The sequence below is a fragment of the Coturnix japonica genome, chromosome 3 (genome assembly GCF_054131305.1).
Source record: "Coturnix japonica strain WE chromosome 3, WE-NBRP24, whole genome shotgun sequence".
Lineage (NCBI taxonomy): Eukaryota > Metazoa > Chordata > Aves > Galliformes > Phasianidae > Coturnix > Coturnix japonica.
Genome location: NC_140665.1, coordinates 53260676 through 53286308, shown reverse-complemented (window position 1 = coordinate 53286308; position 25633 = coordinate 53260676). Strand labels below are relative to the sequence as shown.

At 35.5% G+C, this 25633-nt stretch overlaps 1 protein-coding gene across 5 annotated transcripts in view; it reads right to left on the bottom strand.

Annotated features, from left to right (window-relative positions):
* HBS1L (HBS1 like translational GTPase) overlaps positions 1 to 25633 on the bottom strand; it is a 62477-nt gene that overhangs the window by 32505 nt on the left and 4339 nt on the right. For 2 of the 5 annotated variants that reach the window (XM_032443390.2, XM_015858431.3), the window contains exons 3-4: positions 24175 to 24306; positions 20399 to 20593 (exon numbers count right to left, since the gene is read on the bottom strand). In XM_032443390.2, coding sequence (XP_032299281.2) covers positions 20399 to 20593; positions 24175 to 24306 — 327 coding nt within the window. Of the gene's footprint in view, positions 1 to 15131; positions 19768 to 20398; positions 20594 to 24174; positions 24307 to 25633 lie in introns of those variants that run through there. The other 3 variants (XM_032443388.2, XM_032443389.2, XM_015858432.2) reach the window with 3 other exon arrangements.

Below are 25633 nucleotides of genomic sequence, written 5' to 3'. Positions count from 1 at the left end.
AATATCGATCAATAGCTTGCTCTACATCCAACATTGGCCAATTCTTTGCAGCCCTAACAACATAGACCAATTCACTAGCCCAAGCCTGAAGGTGCAGAAACAGCTTTCCTTCCTACGGGCAGTTGCCACAGCTGCATGTGTGGCACTATCAGAGGGGCTACCAGTTTCTCTTGCTACAATTAGCTGGCACTAGACATTGCTTAAGGCTTCCTTTCAAAGCTTACAGCTTCTGGCTCATTGAACAAATGAGTATTTGCAATTGACCTCTTCCTGAGGTCAATTTTCCCCCCCCTCCTTCCAGATAAAGGTAGAATGAGGAAACTGGAAAAGAGCATGCACAAGTTTATTTTCAAAAAGGGCAGCCAAAAAGTATATAATTTGCCTAAATTAAACCATTCAAGGGGTTTTAACTTTTTAACTCATGAGAACCAAGGATTAAAAGAATCAAACATTAATAAAATAGAGGAAAGCAACAGTGAAAAAGAAAAATTTGAGATTATTTAAAAACCTAAATTGTGGAGAACTTGTCCTGAAAGCAGAGAACGCAAGAGGACACATACTGAGCAATAGATCACACACAGAACCTAAGCATGAAAAAAGGGAGCAGAAGAGGATCGGAACTGAAAAGTGATGCAAGCTATGGGTGGAAGAAAGTGAATATGAGGGGGAAAAAAAATCATGGCCAATGACTAGAAAAATAGGGAGACTGGGAACAGCCAGAGACTGCAGTAATCACAGAATGATAGAATGGCCTGGATTGAAAAGGACATCAAAAATCATTAAGTTTCAAACTCCCTTCCATGGGCAGGGTTGCCAGTCACTAGACCAGGCTGCCCAGAGCTACATCCAGCCTGGCCTTGAATGCCTCCAGGTATGGGGTATCCACAACCTCTCTGGACAACCATTTCCAGTGCGTCACCACCCTCTGTGTGACGAAGTGTAAAAAATTGAAACAAGATGATAACTCAGAGTAACATGAGGAAATGTGTTTAGAACAGAAATAGAAATCTAACAAAACATTCTGAACATGACTTAACATACACTGAAATTAGTCCAAGTTGAAGTGGATGAAGTAGAATGCTTTCTAACTAGGCAATAGCATATTTTCCTTCCTGACCGGACCTTAGCCAGACTGGAGTCTCACTATAGCCTTACTATCAACATTTTCTCTCTAACTGAACCCAAATGATGAATAACATAGAAGTCAGTTACTCTTGCGCTTCTTATCAGAAAGAAGTACCCTTCATTGGAACTTTACTAAACATGGATTTTATATTCAAATTGTGTGCTTTCAATATTCAAATATTGCTAATTAACATTAATATAACATTGTTTTTTGTACTCACTTCCACTCTACCAGCAGGCTTCAAAAGCAACATTTCACTATTTTAGCAGACTTTTTTTATTCACATTTTTTTTATTCAAAATGCCATTATTCCACTTGAGAAAGTAACTTGGAATATCTGATGCCCCAGAAAAACAGTGTCTCAAAGAATGGTATAATGTATTTTATACATAAAATTTCTCACTGACCTCTATCACAGTTGTGAATATTCAGAGCTTTAGTAGATTAAACTCTTCCCTCTCTGTTTCTAGATGTTTAATGTGACACTACAATCAGCAATCACCCTGAAGTCATGTTTAAGCAATATATTTCAACAACAGAACCCATAGTTCAGTTCCATACGCAGACCATTGATTAAGTCTTTTCATAGACATGGCTATTTAGTCTGCAAACTGTGAAAGCAAACCAGACTAGATGAAAGAAAAACACCATCACTGGAGTAGAACTCTCATTTCAAGATTTCCAGTTTCATTAAGCCAGCACCTCCGGAGTAAAAGGAGCAGAGGTCTATCATACGGAAAAGCAGACCTGTGGGGGGATGTCTGTCTTCTAGAGATTACGCAAATATCAGCTGTCTCCTTTTGATGTTTTCAACACATAAGCATTTAGAGCTCCAATAGGAATTCACTACTTTTAAAACAGTGACTTACTCATCTGTCAAGTTCTAGATAGCAATGTCCCTGCAGAATTTCTCATGCCTACTGTGCCTATTACTTACAGCTAAACGGGCTAAAATTCAATCGTTCACATAATTGTAACTCACTGCAACTCATCCTGTAAATACCGAAACCATATTTTCAGTAGGTGTATTTCTTGCACTACTCTCGAGTAATGCCAATGACATCCCTTCTCAATCCGTAACCAAAGCTACAATTTGCTGTAAAAATAATTTACGTATCAGACATTAGCAGTTGTTCTATACCAGCACCTTTACTCTCCCACACAAACAACTAAATCGTTGGTGGTGTTTTCTAATTCAACGAATTTTTTCTCAAATGACTGTGAATTGTCTTTCACTGTGATTTAGAAAATGCTCAGATCGATATTTCTGAAGTGCAACTTCCTACCATAAATGGTCATGTAAAGAGCAGTGTCAGCACCATGTGTAGGATAACCCTAAAAAGATATTATCTATCGCTACTCACTTAATTGAGCAGAATACACATAGACCATGCAAATGAGCAGAATTTCTGTTAAAAGCTTGGCCCAAAATGAGTATGTAGAACTGAAAGCACAGTATGTACATTCTATTAAAATTAAATTCCCCAAAATAACAGACAGCAATTTCAAGGTTTAATTTTAATTAATATTATAATGCCAGAGGATGGTGCTATTTGCCTGCACATCCTCCAGTTAATTCAGAAAAAAACATCATGCCTTTTACTCACACACTGACATTCTCAATGACTGTATTACAGGACTTTCAAGCATTTTACTAAAGAAAGCTTTCCCAGTCCACAGCTTCTCTTTATGCACTAAAACATCTTCACTAAGAAGCAGAAGTTAACTATAAGGAAAATAATAAGAGAACAACATAGGCAAATTGACAGTACACAAAAAAAGTAGAATAATCTTATATCTATTCAGCTCTTCCACAACTACTCTACAAACAGTCCCCATAATGTTAATAATGTGTCTTTTTAAAGGATCAGAAGAGAACTATATACACAGTAGTCCTTCATAACTGAGCATGTTGAATCTGCAAGTATTTTCATCAGTTTAAGTTTCAGAAAAATATTGGTCAAATTTTAGTGCAGTGAAAACTGTCAAAGTAGCATTAGTTAAAACCTATTTATTTTAATGTAGGTCCTTTGAATTTTCAACTCTACTACTCTTCTGGTGACTTAATAACCACATCAGTCAGATCAGACCATGTCTGGGCCAGAAAGATGACATGGGAGAATTAAATTCTTGCTATAAGGAAATGTAAGATTTTAGTTCTTCACACATCCACATTCCTATTTCTCTGCAAAGTCAGCTCTGTATATGGAAAATACTCTTTCCTAATCCCATTCCATGGTGTAAAGGATGGGAGCAGAGATTACAAACTCACAGCATAAGGCTCATTAACACATTTTAGAGTGAAAGATTCCAGGCAAAACAATGTCCCATTGTTTTATTTGTATTTTTCAAGGCGAACGATAGAGGCACTCATATTTAACAAAACATCAGCAACAGACTCCAATTTTTAAAGCATTACCTACAATGAAGATGAAAGGAAATACAGAATTTATTTGAATTTTACTAAAGGTTATGCTAGAGATGGTATGAATGGTGATATGGGTTTGTCAATAGGAATGGAGCTAAGAAGATGGGAGAACATTGTGTGGAATAAATGGTATTTCAACAGTTTTTGTGTTGTGAGAAAACTGACTTCTTGAATATCCTCATCATGCTACCACCACCCACTCAATCAACAGACTGAAAGATCTTCCCAAACCTGTAATTTAGGCCTAACTCTGGAATTGGGTAAAACTCGGTACAAAGTCACCAGTTAGTAATTGACAGAAACTGATCACGTACCGTACCATCAACAGCACAGTATGTGCTCAGACCCATGATTTCTTTTTTTCCCCCGTTCAATTTGGCAAGCTACAATCTTCTAACTAACAAATGATTCAACTACAAACTCCTAAATAGATTTGGACATAAGCCTTGATGGAAAAGAAGGCCATCTTTGTGGGAGAAGCTCAGTATTTGTTTATGTTTGTAACTCAAAGTAGATTTACCTCAAAGTCTTGGTACAAATATTTAAAAGCTAACTAAACTCCTCCCTCCACAACCATAGGGAAGACCTGAAGGACTCAGCATTTCACTGCTTCAACTAAGGCAGAAAACTACTACTGAAAATACTATGGTACAAATCCTAACAAAATACTACAAGGCCTGGCCAAAAACTAACGCTTCCCATCTTATTATTTTGGCCCATGATCTCAGAGTCTGATTTTGGTGGCATGGCAGTAGAGGATGAGCCTTCCCATTCAATTCAAATTCCAACGAATTTTTTTTGCAACAGAGGGGAAGCCCTCCACAATGGCAACTGATGTGGAAATGTTTATGAAGCAACGGTATGGAACTGCATTACTCTGTTTGGCAAAAGAAGGTAATGAGTGCCTTCTGCTACAATACAGGTGCTATAGAGCAGTAGAAGATGACAAGAAGGAAAATTATCTCACTCCAATGACCAGTGATAGTGCAAGAGGAGCACAATCTCTATCAGGAAAGATATTGCTCCTACGGCAATGCTCCCTTAAATGAGGGTGAGGAGAGGCAGACACAGTGTCCACCCACTTCCAGTCACTCAGGTGAACAGCTTGCATGTGCACTCACTGGGTTAGCCACATCTTCTCACCTGGTGCTCAACCACTAGTTCATGCTGTGATGTGGCAATTCCACTGCATCTTCCATGTGGAAAAAACTGGACCTATTGACATTCGCTGACATTTGTTAAGCACTGATGGAGACCAAACAATGGATGTAAGCACAGTAAGGCAGTGGGTGGTGCATCTCAGCAGTGACAAGACACTGGGTCACCTCCACTGGTACAGATTTTTATGAGTACAGCACACAAACTCTAGTTCACCATTAGCAAAAGTGCATAGCATGTGGTGGCTGTGCTGAAAGACAGTGTTTTATTGCTAAGAATTTGCTTTATTGAATAGTGTTGTTGTGCTCTTTGTATCTCTTGTAGTTCCCATGGAAATAAATAGGAAATATTTTTGGAAGAATCTACGTACACGAACTTTAAATATTTTCACCAAGCAGCAAAGCAAGTCCCTGTTATGAAAACCGCAAATGGACAAAAGAATGTAAATAAGAACAGTCAATGGGAAAAAAAAAAAAAAAAAAAAAAAAAGAAAGAAAGAAAAAGAAAAAGAAAAGAAAAGAAAAACAAGAACAATGACATGGTGGAAACTATTGTGCTATCATAAGGATCAGTAAAAGTCAACATTGTGGCTGAATAAACTAGACAGGGTCATTTTCCCACTTACTGCAAAACAGAAGCTGGAAAAAAAGGTACGCTTAGTGCGTGCATTTCTTCACTACTTTAATAAATTGAGGAAACTGACACAGAAAAAATTTGACAGCATTCATAAGAATGACAACCAGGATGCTGAAAGACATGGCCACATGAAGATGAAAGCAGTAAAAGGTAAAACTGAACTTAGAAAAATCTGCCTGTTTTGCAGAAATAAGTGTTCTATGCGAGGCCTTTAGCTCAGTGAGTAAGATATGCCTGCTAATCTGGATGGAAAAAAGCTCCCAAAGACACAAGAATGAGAAGGGAAACAGGAGATATCATGCTACCGCTTTCAGCAAGTGCTCTAATGTTAAGGCAATCTTACAGAATAATATCTTCGTATGTGCATCTAAGACAATGGTCACTTCTTTCAGAACAAGTATTATTTCTGGATGCCACTTACAGTAAATAGAATTTTTAGAGAAAAAAAAAGATAGGTGCTTACATGAAATAACGATACTGCTGATGAAATGATGCATATGGACCAATAATGCAAAAGGGTCTACACAGGTGATCATCTCAAGCCACACAACTTCCAGACCTAGCACTGATGATGAAAGAACCATAGTGAAAGAATAAGGATTGAGTAGAAGTACTTCATACATGGTATTTGACAGGATATAACAAAACAGCATAGCTCAAAGGTGGAAATGTAATTTGAGAATCCTGCCTCTTTTGTAATTGCAACCACTCTCTTATACTCCAAACTTAAATCACACAGGAAATGTACAACCTCATAAGAAGTGATGTACTAAGCTGATTTTAAAAAGCTATTAATGGAATAGTTTAATATACACATTTAAAAGTTACTTTAAAGCAATTATTCTGAAGCGAAAAATGTTTAACAAGTTCACATTTTTAATCACTGTTCATATAACAAAGAATAAATGTTAAGAAAGGATGAGTGGGAAACAAGACATTAAAAATGCGTTGTTCTCCCTTGCACATGCAAATTAGGTAAATTTAAACATTTCACACAAAATCTGTTCAAATGAAATTTGCTGAGTGAACATACACCTCTTACAATACTCACTTTACTAGAACTAAATGTAAAAGAATGATGCAAAACACACAGGCTTTTTAAAATCAAGTAATTAACAAGGTGTTCTGTATTGTTTTTCTGTTGTTTTTTTTTAAAACTCCAAATTAGAGGCTGATACTAATCAAGTACCTGCTCTTTCCACCCCTTCATTACTCCACGATTTTAAGTTAAGGGGAAGTGGTTTATGTCATTATTCCTTAACTCTAAAATATTAAGCAGCTTTAAATACTAAAAATAAAAGATCACTGCATTACAATTTTTAAGGTGAAATTCATAAACAATACTTAAATGATCTTTGTGGGATACCTTCCAACTCAGGATATTCTATTATTCTATACGTTATTCAACTTAGAACAATTAAAAAAGAAATAATTTTGGTTCTTAAAAAGTTTTTAGGTAGATAGAACAGCTAAGTATTCTGTGAAGACACCCAATATCAATTTTAGAAATATAACACCAAGAGAAAACACTTAAGGTTTCCTTATACTAATTGAATTTTGTTATGTTACCAAATGAAAAACAAAAAAGGGTCATAGGTGCGTGAAACAAAGAAGTTTCTACAACACGTTCATGCCTACCAATTCAGTATTACAGATTACATTTATCAATTGATAATTAATACTAGGGGTTAACAGGGATACGCTATAGATATATTCATATTAAGTAACACTAAGCCAGAACATCTTCCTATTATTACCCAGAGTCTCACTACTTTCCTTAATGCTATTTTCCAACTCTACTGGAAAAACACAAAAGGAAGACACAAAAGGAAAAGTCCTAAAAAAGTCTGGTCATATGAAGTACTGCCAAGGTTGCCAAGAAAAGCAGTGAATACCCCAACCCTTGAAGTGCTGAAGCCAGTCTAAATAGAAGCCCGTGGCAAGTGGGTTGGAACTAGATGATCTTTAAGCTTGATTCTTACCCATTCGTTATTTGGTAGAACAACCTGTCACTGAGGTTACAAATACATTACTCCACTTACATTTCTTCCATTCGAAGAGTCATTGGCTGTCATAATTATACTAGCAAATTTGCATTTCTATTCTTTATTTCTATTCTTTATACTAGGGTTCAAAGCTCAAGACACAACTAATCTGATATAGGTTCATCACCATCACTTCTCTTTTGGTACATTCCAGTGCTGTAAAGAACATTTTTCATACAAGTACTTCCTAAATCCTAGCAACTCCATTCATTTGGGGAAAAAAAAAAACACAATCTCAATTTTGGCTTCAGAGATGCACGTTCAATACACTGCACACATACCTACTAAACAGCAACTGTCTAACAAAGACAAATCAAAGAATTACTAGATACATTCCTATTGAAAGCCAATCACTTTTTCTGCAAGCATGAAATGAGAAGCAAGCTGTTACTACTGATGTGTATTTTACTAAAGAGTTCTTCCAGGTTCTGTTAATTGTGTTGCCTCGACCATCAAATCAGCAGGCTTTAACATCCACTCCTGCTGCTTCCTTTAATCCTAACTTAGCACCCTACACATTCCCAAAGCAAACACAATCAGTTTACCACTGCGCTGATTTGTCTTGTTCATATACAGCAAAAATTTGAAGCAGGACAAAATGCAAAGGATGCAATGGTTATTCAAAAAGACAGAGAGTACTGAAAAATAAAAGCTTTAGTGTTCTTTACTACTTGATTGTGTTAGTGGCAACACATTTACAGAGAAAGGATCTTTGAAAGCTAAGTGTAAAACTGCTAAAGGTCTCCAAATTTAACTTGCAAAACAAACACAGGCTCCATCAAAGAAGCTGGCTTGGCTGATCAAGCAGACTGAATTTATCTGCAGTCAAGAACCTCCCACAGTGTTATAGCAAGCAGTAGGAAAAAAAGCTGACAGAACTTTAAAAAAAAAAAAAAAAAAGTAAATGTTCACACATCTATCCCTACAACATTAGAGACAAACATCAAGCCATTATTCACCACACTGTTTGTACAAACATTGCTACAATATACACATAACGTATTCCTTGTGAATTACATCTTCATTGTGGATGCTGCCAGTGGATGTTATTAGGAAGTTAGTGAACCTAACATGAGAATATTAAACTGACTTCAGGGTTTTCACTAGCTAACTGATAAAATCCTGGTATTAGGTAATAATTCTATTTATCAAGGGAGCTGTTACAATAAGACAAACAAAATGCAAGCAAACAAGGCAAAACCTACTTGACATATATAGCAGCATAGATCTAAGAAGCAAGAGACATTAGAACCTGTTCTGCATTAAAATTTAGGAAAATATTATAAAAACCATCCTACTTTTCAGTATAAGAAACTTCCTAATTTACATAAAGATTTCCCTTTGTAATTGAAGCCAGTTCTACATTAGCTACATTACGTTTGCACAATTTATGTACATTATCCCTCTGAGAATTTAACTATTCTCCAATTTCCTAAGAACTCCCTCTGCCCCAAGCCAAATATATCAAGATTCCAGAGTTATCAAAAATAAGCCTGGTTAAGTCTAGAGAAAAAGGGAGACTGAACATTACCATACTGTATATAAGGGAGACACATTATCTGGAAAATATCCTGTGTACAGATGGGACATGAAGCACAGCATAGGAAGTTCTATTGTTCACTGATGAAACTATTCCGGAGATTTAAACTGGTTTATAAGGAGCTGTGTAACCCTAGTCTAGAAGAAAACTTGAATACAGTAAAACGCAAAGTGTGGTTTCAAATAAGTTTGCAAGATTTATCAGATGTAGATGAATACCAGGAAAAAAAAAGTTCATTTGCCAGTCTGAAGAAGTGCATTTCATTCCATACGGACTTCAGAGAGAAACCTGTGCAGTCAGAAGTTATTTTTTCCCATGTTTTCCTCTTCCTCGTTACAGTGAAAGAAAAGTTAAGACATATTTACAGCAGTAACTACATGCACACAGTTCACAACCACAACCTTGTTAAGTCTCTTAGAATACACACATAAAAAAATACCATTAAAATTATACAATAAATCACATTTTTGGCTTGAAAAACATTTACTTTGGATCTTTAAGAGGCAATTCTGTTTTTTTGACTTAGGCATTGAATTTTCTTTGTCTGTACCCAGTTTCACCCTCTTGCTTAGCTGAGGAGCAAAGTTAGTCATTTTCCTATTTATGTAAGCCTGCAACAGGGAAGAGGAAAACATTAAAAATAGGAAAATGTGATTCTAAAACCACAAAAAGGTGGTAGCAAGGACTCAAGGAGTACTCAAAACAACTTCAAGTTATATTTTGGAATTAATTAGATATAAAGTTTCCATTTAGCCTGAATTTTTAAATGCAGTAAAAACACGGAAGAATGACCAAAGCAACAACCAGTCACAGCTCTTCCCTGTCTGTCAACCAACCAGGCATCACATGTTCCACAGACACAGCTTTCTTCCATAGTGAAGTTACAAGCAACATTATTTTTCAAAGGTTTTGGCTTTTTATGTGTGAATTTCTACAGTAATTCCGTAGAGTTTTGACAGTAACCTCAAGAGTTTTAAGCTTCATGGCACAGGTCTAACAGAAGCCAGGAGGAATCTGGTACTTAAGTTATTTGTAATTGTCAACTCTGAACACTAAAACATATTAAGAAAGAAAATATAAGGAAGTAGAGATGATAGAAATGGATAACATTTTGTCACCAAAGGACAAAACATTCTGGGTATAGAAGCACACAAACAGTGAGTGCGTAACATTTCTGTTGGCATATATATGATATAACACAGTACAGCACAATACTGAATTTGATATACCCGTACTTCTAACATTCAGGTGACACACTGATTTCTGAAGCTGAAATGCATCAGTTTACAAGTGAGAAATACCACTGTCTTAAGTCTTGTCAACAGCCTCGCTTTGAGTACTCACATGCAAACGTCAGGGAGAAGTTACAGCTTCTGGATTTATAATACATTAGCAATACAGCAGCAATTATTTATCCGTAAAATTGCCAGCTGATACATGCTGCAAAGAGGAGACTGTCTCAGAAAAAACAAAGTATTTGTCCTCAGAAAACAGATAAGATGTGAATAGCCAAATGCTTCTAAATTAAAAGACCACTAATGTAAACGTAACTGAATTTTGCTTTCTACTGAAGGGAAAATGCCAGCTGGGAATGGTAAAGTGGCCACTCTGTTACTGAAGAACTCAGACTATTGACAGTTCAGTAATTTACAAGAAAAAAGTCTTTTCTCACAGACAATGCAAACAAAAACCTGAGATAGATGACTTGATAAGAACTTGTAAAATAACCTCTCTGTAGTCTTAGTTATGGAAAAAGCACCTCCTTAAGTTATGTTTTCAAATAAGATATTCTTCTTACAATTGTATTTTACAAGGTCACAAACAAATGTAGAATAATTTTTCAGAGCTTTGAAACTCTATCACAAAAATAACTTTTTCATTACTTCTCTAACATTTTAGATCTTACAACCACTACAAATATGAATTTCTCCTACCAATCTGCCTGATGATTTTGACTAGTAATGCTCACGCTGAGCTACGATTAAGACTCCTGTTCTCAGCACCATATTTATCCAAACCTGCGTGTGACATACTTACATAGGACATTCAACACTGACCGTTAAGTGTTAATTAAGAAACTTTAAACACTTGGTCCACACAGAGAATATAAGAAGAAAATAAACCAGACATACAGGGCTGCATATAAGTATATGCAAGTATGCATCTTATATATAAGATCTCTTAGTTTCCAAGCAAAACACCCAACTTTCACACACAACACAGCCAACTATGAAAATGATTGACTTTGTATCGGATTATATGTTGTCTGAAAAAGGCAAACCATACTAGTGTTAAAGGACCATAAAAGAAAACTCTGAAAACATTTGGAGTGTCACTTTTTCCAGTGTAGGTGTACAGTATGTATAAGGAGAAGCTCAAAGAGATATCTCAAAGGATTTTAAGAAGCTTTTCAATACTGATGACACATTTTTCCCTGAAATAAGCCACTTCCTTTCTAAAACCCACACAGTACCTTGGTGTCAAGACTCAATAGCTTCTCCTGAAGTATGTGAATACATTTTTCTTACCTAAAACACTGAAGTCTCACATTATCAGTTATATCTTAAAACATGGAAAGTAGTATCACTAGTCACGTCAGACTTCATGCATTTCCACTCAGTAAAGAACACATTCCCCTTACCCCAGGCTGAGTACATGTTGTATCAGAGTATTGCTAGGTATAAAGGGCTCTTATCACTCTAGCAGGCATTTGAGAATTTGTGTAACCAGATAATGAGCAAAGCCAATCGAAGTTGGAAATATTTCTTTTCAGCATCTAGGTATAAATTACCAATTATCAAATGGGGAAAATCAAGGAATTAGAGCTAAGTATGGCAAGTGGAAGTAAAAACTTCTTGGCTAATGGATATCATGACCAAGCTTCAGAATGATTTTTTCTCCGAATTTTCTTTGGAAATCTCCCTAAGACTTCCAAGATCACCTAATCGTGACAACAAAGCAGAAATGGCCAAAGTTACCTGTAAATATCAGTGCCCAGTTGCAGCATATGAAGCCAACAAAAAAACAATTCTTCTTGAGCACCATTAAGAATCAAAAGTAATTACTGCTGCATTCAACTGAATGATAAGAAAAAGCTAATTATATAAACTCTCTTTGTGATAATGCTTGTGAGACTTCCATTTGGCACATCATGAGTAAGGCTTTTCAGCTACCTGTGCTTCACCTCCTATTTTACCTTTTTACTGTGTTTCACCAGATATTTAGACATACAACACTACAAAGACCCATAATACAAAATTGCCAGACCCCCACACAGATAGTTCAACTACAACAATGACACTCATTTAAAAAAGATTCTTCCTTTCTATCCCAACACCAAACCAAACATGTGCAGTTCACAGTATTTTTTTTAATTTCCTGCAAGGACTGCACGTTTACAGAGATTTGACCTCCTTCTTGCTCACACATCACTAAAACCAAAAATCTTAGTGTCATAAAGTGGTTAACAATTCCGTTAACAGTGCCTGAAATGGAATAGAATCTAGCTCGCTCACCAGTATCTGTATTTGTTCTGTAATACTAACAAGGGTAATAAGAAATGAAAATGTAGTTTAGGCAAAAAGCAAACAGAAATGAAACAAGTATGTACAGAATGCAGATCTTTTTTGACTAAGAAAGTACCATTTTTACATAAATATTTTTGAGAAATCTGAACTTCTAGAGAAGCCACTATGACAACAGGAGAGCGACCATCCTGCAGCAGGGCACGTTCACAGTATAACCTGAGCAGCACTAACAGCCACTGCTTAGAAAAAAGTGGACATCCAAGCAATGCTACATATAGGAGGCACATCGCTGTTTTAAAAATATATATATATTAAGATTTCATTCTTTGATTTTATACATCCAGAGACTCAAAATAGCCAAATTAAATACTGAGAACCATCTTCATCTACTATTACTATGACAATGAATAAATTAGTAAAACTCTTCTGCAGAACATCCATGTTCCTGCTGTAGAAAAAGAGTAAGAGCGTGGGCCATGTCTTCACCAATCTGAAATTTGTAATGAACTGCTCACGAAGCATGAATTCTATTTAAAAACATATCAATTTAATCTTTTCAGTTCACAGTCCTAGTCATCTTCTAGTCACTTTATTACCAGAAAGTTGTAGAGAAGGACAATGAGTTATTCTGTAAAGGAATAATGATACCAACAGACTACAGACATACCTCAGAAGTCAGAGGCTTGTTTTAAACAGGCCATTTTTAAGTATGCAATGTGATGTTTCCACAAACTAAATAACGTACATTCTCTAATGACAGATGCCAGAAACTTACTAAGCAGTTCGTAAGAATCATTCATTTCAGCAACCATCTAAAATCACACAAACTGAATTAGCTTTGGCTTTTGGTAAGGGGGAGTAAAAAAAGTACTTCAACAAACAGTGTAGATAAATGAGTAATTTGGTTGTACAGCACAGTAATGTTAACATACAGACCCCATTCCCTCTGAACTGCCCCATTAAGATTGTAATCTATGAAGCAGGAGAGAGTTCCCTGAAAATAAATAAAACATCATTGGCTTTGCATTTGATTTCATCTCTGTTTTCTAGTACAGAGTAAATACATCACTCCCACAAATAAATAAATAAATAGATAGATAGATAGATAGATAGATAAATAAATAAATAAATAAATGATTCTCTTACTTCCCTACAGAAAATCCTGAAAGGTCAAAACCATTAGCACACACAGTGGTACATGCAACTTAAAGCAGCGACATTTCCTCATCATCTGAGCAGAAGAGTGAACTTCAATTTATGAAGATAAAACCTATTTAAGAGCTTACCAGATGTCTGTATTTCATGTAAATAAAAGTTAGCAGTAAAAACTACCTCAGTTTTCAAAGAAAAAAAAGAAAACAAAGCAGTGAACCCTCACCTTTTCAGTACTTTGTGATTCATAGAGTAAAAACAAACTTCTGAAAGTGATGAAATTTGGTGGGCCTTGTTTTTCTTTTCCCCTCCCAACCACAACTCATAATTAATGCTTAATATAAAGACTGTTTTAACAACAATTATACAAAGCTGAGCACTTTAAACTTCAGACATGAATAACTGTGTATATAACTAAACTACTGTCTATATAAAATATACTGCCATTAACTGTATGTACTCCATAAAAAGAATTCACATCCCATCATCATAGATCTGTTTTGAATAGTTATTCACTTTCTGCAGAAATTGCTCTGAATTTTTTGGGGGGTAAGTGTTGATTTTTAGAAATTGTTGATTAATGAAAAATGAATTTGAATCACTGGAGGAAAAAAAGTCAGAACAAAAACTGCAAACTCTACCCCTCTGCACCAGCTGGTCTCTACAAAATATTATTGTGCAGCAGTTCCAGAAACTGAAGTACCTTGCTGCTTTTCAAGAACCCAAGAACTGTCTCAATTAGCAATTACTCAAATAGCTATTTCTGAGTTAAAATACCAGTGACAGTTATGTGAAGTTTTTATCTCTTTTTAAAACTGGAACTTTCTGCTCCTAACATCCTATAAGCTGGGAGGGAAAAAAAGACCACCACATTTTCTGTTGTGATTTAAAGACAAAAGAACAGGTAACTGTAACTACATTAACGTGTATGCAGAAGCAATCATTTTTGTAATTCTACTGGGGGGTTATTTTCATATTCTTCTCAAGTTTTATTTTTACTTTTAAATTTGCCCTTATTTTCCAAAACAATTTCAGATAGAAATCAAATCATGCTCATATTCCAAAACAATTTCTGACAAAAATCAGCCAGAAAAAGAAACCCAGAAGAGTTAAATGGAAGAAATCCTCTGAAACTTTATTTAGTAGTCTACTGTAGTACCTTCTACCATAACAAAGCTCTAGAAAGCTAGTATTATTGTATGCCTTGTTCTTACTTCACTGACATCCTTTCATTTTTAAGACTCTAATTTGGTTTAAAAATGCTATCAAAATCATCTAAATAATTTCAGACACACGTTTCTAACCAAAAGCAAATTGGAGCCTGAATATAGTACCTGAAGATGTACTAACATATGTCAGTTCCTGCCCTACTTTCTCCAAGGCAATATTCCATTGAAAAAATAATGCCTGCATAAATCTAGGCATGAATTTCAGTGTTCCCACAACAGGAGCAATTACAGAACATTTAATCACAACTCTAATTACACAAAATGAATTAATGAGAAAGTGTAATTAAGACTGTATTTTCAAATACATTTTATTTAAGCACATAAAGCAATATCCAAGACATAATTCATATTTAAAAAAAATAAATCAGTATCCACTTAATTAAGAATAATGTGCAAAATAAACTGAATGTATGCAATACCTTAGGAATATACAGTCCAAATACCAGAAGCCACGTCTACGTAGCCTGACATCATCTTTTACATGTCCACACGTCAACATAGCCACAAGTACTTTACAATGTTAATGTGTTTTCCAAAACAAATGATACAGCTAACCCATATTAGACCAAAAATACACAGTAGCTGCAATTTGAGGGGAAAAACTATATATATACACCAACAAAGTAAGATTATTTTAAGCATAAAACAGGCAGAAACAGAGCTGTTATACAAAAATCCCATATGCCATTATATTTATGAAGTATTCCAAGACAATTAAATCCATCACTGATGAAAGAAACCTGGTTCCCATTAACGAGATTAAAGGAATTAAGGAGTAACAACAAAGCATACACAGCAACATCTATGTTTTGTTTTGTTGTTTTTTTAAGTAAAATTTACGAGTGTTGAAATAGCCTCTGCTAAGAATTGGAAATCAGATTTATTCATCATTTAGGCATCTTTTTAGTGCCCAGACTAAAAATCTGTACTAATTCAAACCTCATTTCAGGATTCAGAATTATAGACTGAGGAAAAATCCCTCCCCCACTTCTTATACACAGAAAAGCATGCAATGTTGAATCTTCAAGATCACTGGCAATGCTGATATACACACAAATGAAAAAAATATGTATACATGAAAATATAGATACCAAACAAGATCCAAAGTTTTTTTACTAAGATACCAATTCCACAGTAAGAAGCCCAATAAACATATGATACTGACACCCTTGGGCTTCAGTCACTTATTCGAAGTTTCATCAGCACAAAACCCATAGCAAAACTGTTCCAAGTACTACACATTGCCACCTACTTCTTACACATGCTCTCCAAAAGCATTCATAGATGTATATTTCCATGTACGTCCAGTACTCAGCTCTAAGTTTATTGCAAACTGTAAGAAATTTCAGGCAAAGAACAGTAGAGGAGATCGAGAAAGCAGGCCAAAAACAATGAAAAGTTCAACACAACAAAGATTTAAAGGGAAAAAATATATATATATTCCAAGAAAAGTTTAAAAATATACCTATTAGAAATCTCTACCTTAATAATAACTACATTAATTAGAGCCCCAAGAGTACATGGAACGTACAAAAACAAAAAGGTCTCCAATATTTAGCTAGGCATGCCTTTAGCAAGCTTTCCACCATTACTTCACATACAGAGTATTTAATGCTGCTCAAAAAGTACTATTTGCTATTAAAACTATCAGTGGAATCATGTACAATCTGCATAGATTTCTATGATCTAATTCCCTCAAGCATATGAAATTAAGAAGGATCAAGAAACTACATGGATGTTAATTTATGGAAGAAAGACAGATCCTCAATCTAAAGGCAAAGGAAGTACAACAATTCTGTTCCTGCTCATGAACTTACGAGAACACAGTTTGTATGCTGGATTGTATTGCTTAGACTTCAATGTTTTAAGGCACTTGAAACGAGTAAGGATACAGACGACTAAATTTAACATGTAATCTAGAACATAAGCACATCAGCACTGCTATATTTCATAACTTTTATTAATAAGAATTAGAAACATGAATGTCATTCGAGAGGTCAAATTGCTGACAGTCCTACAAAACAACAGCGAGCATCAAGTAGACAAACAAGCAAAATATACAGAATGTGAAATTTCTACCTGAGCACAATGGAACGCAACCTGCTTTTATTTAGAAGCAAAATTATAGTGCAACCTGAAGTCAGGAATCAACTTAAGTTTTTGTTGTATTTTTTGATATAACATGCTAAATGAAAAAGATTAAAACTGGATCTACTTTTCTATATGAGCTGCCAAGTTTAGCACAAATAAACATATTACAGTACATGAACAAATGTATTTTTTTAGTTGCAGCAGTACCTCTATTGCACATTTTGCTGATGAGGATCTAAAACACTGACATTGGAAGGATTATTAAAATAATCATGTATACTAATGTATACAAACAGAAAATGAAAGATACACATCGTCACTAACTTGACTAACAAGGGCACCTGAATCTGGTCAACAGCTAAAAAAAGCCAGTTTTAAATGTCCCAATTCTGATTTTCAGTATAAAGCTTTGTAATAACAGTGATAGTAGAAAACAATATGCGTACAGCACTATGGAAGCTCTTTTCAAAACAGACAGGAGACAGATAAAACAGCACCTATACTTTGTCTGAAATGTTTTCTTCCATTAACAAAGAAACCCATGCCAAATTCAGAAAGTTAATCCAACGCTTTTCTGAAAGACTTGAAAACAAATGATAGAATTCTACTAAAACTTCTTGTGAAACTGTGTATCTAGAAAACAGCTGCTGTAAAATCCTGAAAATCACATTTTGACAGATGAGTGGAAAATGGAAGAAAGGGGATGCAGTTTCAAATGTAAGCGCTTGCTCCCCAACAAATTTGGTCCTATTAAAAACGATACAAGTCCTATTACAACTTTCAATCAAAACCTGAGGTTAGTGTGGCTTTTTTAAAAAATGAAGGATTTTCTGTCTAAATACAATAAAGAGAACAGGAGGAGAAATAATGAATTACAGGAGGGGCAGTTTAATAGCATACCCTTCCAGAAGATTAAGCTTTAAGAACATTTAATAAGACAGCTGCAATCTAAACCAAGGTTCCCACACCCCAAACTATACACTATATAGCAAAACTGAGTTATTTCATAAAAATAATACTTCAGTGTTCTTCTCAATGAAACATATATACATACACTCCTAGACAGGTGTCTCAAGAAGTCCAATGAGGTTTATAAGATATTGTAAATGCCACATCAATATACTAAAGTTCAAGACTTCATAAAAGTTAAAAAAGTTAAACTGTCAGTGAAAATTAGGCAAAAATAAAGATATTCAGTGCAACAGCTAAAAAGTTCACATACAAATTAGTTACCAATCTTACAGTGAAAAATGTCACATCAGTTAAAAAAATTTAAAAACTCAATTCTGGATTGTAAATAGGTCCTATGTATTCCTTTTTCCAACATACCACAATAAAAACATTGATTCTTTCCCTTTTCCTTGTGCTACTTTCTTGTAAAAGCTTTTTGTTGATTAGCTTTTACAATATCATCAGGAGATGCTGTTTTGAAGTCAAATGGCGTTATGGCTGTTCTAGGAGCAATTTCCTTAGGTTTTACATCTTGCACTTGCCTACTGTACAGGAAAGCTTTATGCATACCAACTGTGCGTCGTTTATAACCTTTAGGAGGATAAGGAAGACATAAAGTTAAAGCAAATGCTGAAGGTCTTGCACGCAGAGCCTTCATCCATGAAAGGGACAAGTCCTGCCTCTTAGAAGTAAGCCCTCTTCTGTTTTTATTTGTTTTACCTAAGCCAGAGCATTTTTCCTGCTTTGCCTTTAAAAGTTTTGTTTCGGGAATTAAGACATTTGACTGTTCTATCACATTCTGCTCTGCAGGTGCATTCACATTTTTTAAAAGGACACTTAAATCAATGTTTGTTCTTTTCGAGGGCTTCAATTCATTTACACTGAGTACGGAAAAGTCTGGCTTTTGTTGAGGATCATCTAATTCAATAGCCTCTGCTATTAGATCAGAGAGCGTTAAGTTCTCAACCTCCTTTAGTGGAGAAACTGAAGAGAGGGCTAAAGAAGACAAAGATCCTGTTAACTCTGGCATCCCACTTGAAGTTTGTGGTTGACTTACTAGCTGCGATAAGGATGAGGTTCCCAAATTCTCATCTGTGATACCTGCTGTTGAGTGGGTATAAAGATCAGCCAAAGAATAACAGTGGCTTGCACCACTCTCCTGGTGCTCCTGAAGTAAGTCAGCCAATGATGTATTTCCAGACCTTAATACTGGCAATGCAGCCATCTCTGAAGAAGAGCTTTCTTGCTTTCTAGTTTGCACAGGTGAAGAAAAATTTTCAAGTTCACTCTTTCTACTTGCAGTATGACTGACTTCATTATCAAGAGCCAACTCTCCTAAAGCACTGGTTATGCAAGGACTGCAGAAGTTTTCATTACTACTGCCATCAGAAGTTTTTGAGGAAATAGATGGAATGCTGTCTTTAAAACTCAGAGAATCACAAGCCACATTCTGCATCAGCAAGGATTTCAAGTCCTGTGCTTCCTTGCATTTCAACTTTGTAAATGAAGAATTTCCCGATGGGTTACTTCCTATGCTACAGCAAGCATCTTCACTGACAGGAACTGAACCTACTACACTTGCACTTTCTGATAGCTGATTCTCTGTCTCATTCACAGGCTCACAAAATGATCCTTTAGAGTTATCATGACTGGAAGAAGACAGACCAAGAGAAGAGGATTTTGATCCCTTCTTTTCAGATGAATATATAGCAGATTTTTCAACATTTAGGAGCATTTTGTCATTTGCAATTAAGGAATAACAAGCTGAACCAGTTTTGGCTGTCAAGTTTCCAAGCTCTTGTTTGTTGGAGCTGTCAACGTTTTTTACTGCACAAGAGAGACAGTTTTTATTAGTATGTAATTCTGGAAAACAAAGTAAGTCTCCTTACCTTACAATAGCCAAAAATTTTCAGATGGAAATACAGTCAGAACGAAGAATCCATTTTTTTTAAGTAGAAAGCAGCATCATAAGAAAATAAAAATCAAGAAGAAACATGAAAAGGCATTTAATTACAAAGTGTTACTCAAATATATCTGCTGTTTCTACAAATAAATTATGGTCATCTACTGAAATACCTACACAACTTCACAATCAGCAAAGAGATGCCAGTAAGGACTATGAAGACTCAAGTATTAACAAAAACAAGAAAGTTACTGTACAAAATTATACACACAGACACCAAAAAAGGAATCATTGTGGAATGTCAGTTTACTAAACAAAGACTGGAAGTACAAGTTAGGACATATTTTCATTAATTGAAGTCATACATTAAAATTCAGAAATTTACTGTGAAATGCAGATGGTTGCTTACACTCTGAATTTAAGCTGACAGTTATACTAGCAAACACACTGCTTCCTTTAAATGTTTTCAGAACAATTAAATAGCAGTTGGCATCTTTAAGATTTCCAATAAATTACTAACGCAATAATAATCATTCTCACAGCCTGTAAGGCCTAAATTAAATTTCATACAAACAGAACAGCTTGAATCCAAACAATTAAATAGTAGCATACCTTTTGTTGTCTTTCTTACAATCACAGCATCCTCATCCTTGGTCTTCACATTTTGCTTAGTGTCTTGTGAAAGCACAAGATCCAAAGCCTTCTGTACATCAAATTTACTATCCAATATGGCTTGCACCATTGCTTGGTCTGGTACAGACTCTGCCAAAACTTCTCTCATTTGATCAAGGCATGAACTAAGACGAGCTACAAAAAAACAAATCACTGTTACAAACTGACACAAAATAGAGTTTTAACAAATCAGCCTAACTACAAAAACCACACATCTGATTAACAAACACAGGAGAGAAATATCATGGTAAGAGATAAAACCTTCATACATTCATTTTAATCTCATTTCTTTTCATAGTAAAACATTAACTTCAAAAAACTGGAAAATACTTGATTCATTTCAAATATTGCAATAAGGAACACATCACTGACACTGTCTCTAGTAAAGTCTCAACATCGTAATACTTGGACATTACAACTAATTGCAGAGTAGGAATACAAGTAATCACAATCAAAGTAAGTTAAAATATGCTGTTAAATAGGTGTCTGTTTTAAGTATTTACAGGAGCTACAACTCGTATCAAAAGTAAAGCAGCATTTTTGGAACATTCAGGCTCTAGAAATTGAAGAAATTTAAATACAAACAAATTTGGATGAATCCAGCAGCTTTCAAACTACCTCTCATAGAATTGTAAAATATGTTTTGGTTAATAAAATCTTTTTTATTTATAATATATTCCTACACTCCTGTGAAAGACACCACAGAACATACAGGGAAATTAAAAGAAAACTTACAAAATCAAATCTTAAAGTTAGAAAATATAAAGAAGTTATTTTTATTTTGCAGGATTTGAGCATAGTTCACTACAAAAGAAAAACTGCACTGAAGATACACTCACAATAGTTCAGAAAAAAAAAAAAAAAGGTGTTTTTTCCTCAGACATCTTTCACTTTTCAACTTAAGTCCAATGACATGGCGGCTATCATCACTCTCACCAGTCTTTTTTTCTTTTAAATATTTTTATAATTTATAGAATCATAGAATTACCCAGGTTGTAAAAGACCTTGAAGATCATCAAGTCCAACCGCAGCCTAACCATAGTACCCTAACTCTAACAACCCTACACTAAATCATATCCCTGAGTACCACATCCAAACGGCTCTCAAACACAACCAGGGATGGCGATTCAACCACCTCCCTGGGTGGTTTATATCGGTACTATTCCAGTACCTAACTACTGTAAAGAAAAATTTAGTAAGCAAACTTTCTCGAATTAGAGCAGCCAATAAAACTGTCAACCAATATAAATCTTGACTAAGATAAGTTTCTTAAGTCCTGATATCCCACATAGCTAGAGACAAAAAAAATTTCACCAGGTTGCCACTTCACTGTAAGTAATGTGCTGATCACAAAGACACAAACAGAAGAATATCATGAATATCACTGTTACTGCCAGTTTCAGGAAGATTATTAAAACAACAGTAAGAAAACTGCAATTGTTTTATTTGAACTTCTCCTTAAAGATGGCAACACTGAAACTACTCTGCTAAGAAAATCCAATACTACAGAACCCCACAAGGTTACTTGAATCAGCTGTCTTGATGCAGAACAAGTACTGGTAGAGCCCCGTACAAAGTGTTAGTAGAACATTTTATTACCTGCTGATTAGGATGAATAATCTCCAATTACCTATTTTGATTACAATCAGTACTCTTGTATTAATGGCCAGCTTGTCACACTTTTCCAAGTGCTCTATGACAATACCGAAATAAAAAAACATCTTATGAAAAGACACTGCTGAATTCACAGCAGAAATGGTTATTTCTAGTTTTCCATACTATCTTTTTCCTTTACATCCAGAATGAGTTTCCTCCTTCACGTAACACTTCTTAATAACTGATGTACCTTGTCAAAACCATTGTCAAAACTCAGTTTACTGCATTGTCCAGATCATAGAATCACAGAATGGCCTGGGTTGAAAAGGACCACAATGATCATCCAGTTTCAATCCCCCTGCACACAGCAGCCTCAGTAACCACCAGACCAGGCTTCCCAGAGCCACATCCAGCCTGGCCTTGAATGCCTCCAGGATGGGGCATCCACAACCTCCTTGGGCAACCTGTTCCAGTGCATCACCACCCTCTGTGTGAAAAACTTTCTCCTCGTATCTAACCTAAACCTCCAATCTCAGTTTAAAACCATTTCCCCTTGTCCTATCACTATCCACCCTCATAAACAGCCTTTCCCCTCCTGTTTCTATGCTTCCTTCAAATACTGCAAGGCCACGATGAGATCTCCCCAGAGCCTTCTCTTCTCCAAACTAAACAAGCCCGGTCCCCTCAACCCTTCCTCATAAGAAAGGTACCCTAGCCCTCAGATAACTGCATCTACAGAATGGCTCTTTCCATTTACCTTCTACTGTATCGCTTCCTGCTACAAAGCATGTTATACCCCCAATTTATCATATTTACCCATGCCTATACATTATCATAGAGTCTACAAATTCAACTGATATTAAATTTAGATTTGTCTATTGTTCCAGAATTTTCTACAACGTATGTTTTGAGTAATAATTTTTATTTATACGTTTTACTTTCTATTCATTCATCAATGAATGAAAAAGCACTTTGTGCTTGCTGACATAAAAATAACTCTCGATATTCCAAATAAGTTAAAAACAAAAAGTTACCTATTAATATTTAGGAAAAAGACTCGTAAATCTTTTTCATTTAAGACATTAGGCAGCAAGTTTGAGAAACAAAAGCAAGTATTCTTTCCCCCATCACTCAGCATGGAACTGGACTTTTAACGCTGAACTTACAGCTGCAGGACTAAGTGGAAATCAAGGACTAATGGATTCAATACAGTATTTGATAAAACTGTAGAGAATATGGATAACTAATGAAATCATTTCAAGGAAATGCATTACTTCACACCTCTCAAATACTACTTCCTACCATAATTTGGAATTCAATATAAGCAAAATATCATTCTATGAACAAATACTCTAATACTCTCCCTTCGTTCCATTTGTGGAGCCAAGATACTAAGCTACGCAGATGCTTGGTCTAAAACAGTACAGTAATTCTTTTGTTTATATTTCATATCGAACCTAAATCTTCCCAGTAGGAAAGCTGTCCTGGTTATATCACTATTCCATATCATAACATCATGCAACAGGCTGTCGGGTGCAGAGGCACAGTGCACTGAAGAGCTGTACTTCCTGATTTTGTCTAGCAGTCACACATGAGTTCTGACTCCCCAAGAGGAAGATCACTAAGATATACTACAATTCCCAATAGCCTCTGAATGATCTCCAGTTCCAGGGCTTCTTCTGTGAGCCAGCAGCAAAGCGAGCAGCAGCACAGTTCTGGCCTTCCTTTCTCTCCCATCTGAATTACCAATTGTAACTCTCTTTTCTTATTATCTTACATTCTTCTATCATTTGTAGTGAATTTGTTATCTCTCCGTATCTTAATTGGGTCATTTTTCTTTCCTTCACACCAAAAGGTGAGAAAGCCCTTCTCGCCACCCCCCCCCGGCTCTGTCATGCTTGAAACTGCTATAAAAGTAAATTTCAGAGTAAGCAAGTGAGATGCAAGTACTATATTAAAGGTAGTTAAAAGCCTGAAGAATCACCACAGCTGCTACAGCACACGAAGCACGCTGTTCTAATGCAAGATTTCAGAGTATCAGGAAGTAAGTCAGTCGTGTAACACAGACTATTTTGAATCATAAGAGATTGGTCTGAGTATTATTATTTTTCTGTCATTACCTTTATCAACTTCAGTCAACTGATGATTGGACGTAAAATCAGTATCTTCCGTATCCTCATAACTATATTCCTCCTCCAATGGCTCAGCAAACGTAGCTGGTTTGTCTCGTCTGGAGTAGATAAACTGAGCTGCTACATTAGGTAAAAATTCAAATATTAAAAAAAATAATAATAATACAAAAAGCATAAGTATTACTTCCTCTTCTAAAAACAAAAACAAGAAATAAAAGGTTAGGATGCTGAACTGTTTTCACCACAGTGAAAAGATAAGTTGGGAAATATCTTTGTACCTGTCTATGTAACATAAGTATTTTACAAGTTCAGTACTCAAACAGAAGAAAAAATATTCCAGGTCTGAAAAATAGTTACTTTCTATACTAAATTACCTCCTATGGCCTGATGTCTTCATAATCTTATCCCACACTTTTTTTTAAACTTCATTGACAAGTAAAAAAATTAGCATGCAAATAAATACTGCATTTACAGTACTGCACTGTCACACTATTAACTCAGTTGAGCATGTTATTTTCCTCCTGGAATTTCACTGTTAATACAAGTCATAAGATCATCATCATATCATAGTCATCATAGTCTCGCGCGGGTTGAAAGGGACCATCGAGTCCAACCCCCCGGGATTCGAGCCTCTGTGTAGCAGAGCGGCACTTCTACCACTTGCGCCACAGGGGGGATTTGAACCCAGGGCCTCCGGTGTTGCAACGCGCCATTCCTACCACTGCGCCACAGGGGCACACAAAAATGTACATTCACTGCAAACCTTCAGCAAGTGCAATATTCCATTACGGTTTAACAACACGGTAACATATACGTAAGAAAAACTTGTTGCTGAACACAAGCTCATTATATGCTCTCAGTAACATACAAAACATAACACAAACTGATGGCCTTGTGCTTTTAATGTCCTCGCAGATTTCATATTCGTCCCAGCTCTGAAGTGCTTACTAAAACCATATGCAATATCCAAAAGCAGTATTATCATACCAAGTGTTTCCTAAATGCATGCTATTCCATATTCAATCACCATACCTGAGGGAACTATTAACATTCAAAGACTACTACGTGATCGAACTAAGTCTATTTTGTACACACAGAATTAAGAAAACAAGATTTTGTTCTGTGATTTAACACTTTTTATTAATTTTTCAAGTATACACAAGTTTTTAATCACCAAACAGAAAAATACCTTATTCCTTAGAAAATGTCAAGAAAAGTCTAGCAATTAAACTTAGAAATTCAACATGATACCATTTAAATCATGGAATGAGACTACAATCAGTAAAAATATATGCCTAGACTAACTTACCTAAAAAAACAGAGTGACAGAGAAACAGATTTTTAAAGCTCCAATTAACTCTACAGGCTACAGACTACATCACAGATGCTGTGGATTTAGAACCAGACAAGTCATCTGCAGTAGCACAGCTGCAGAAGAGCATCAGCT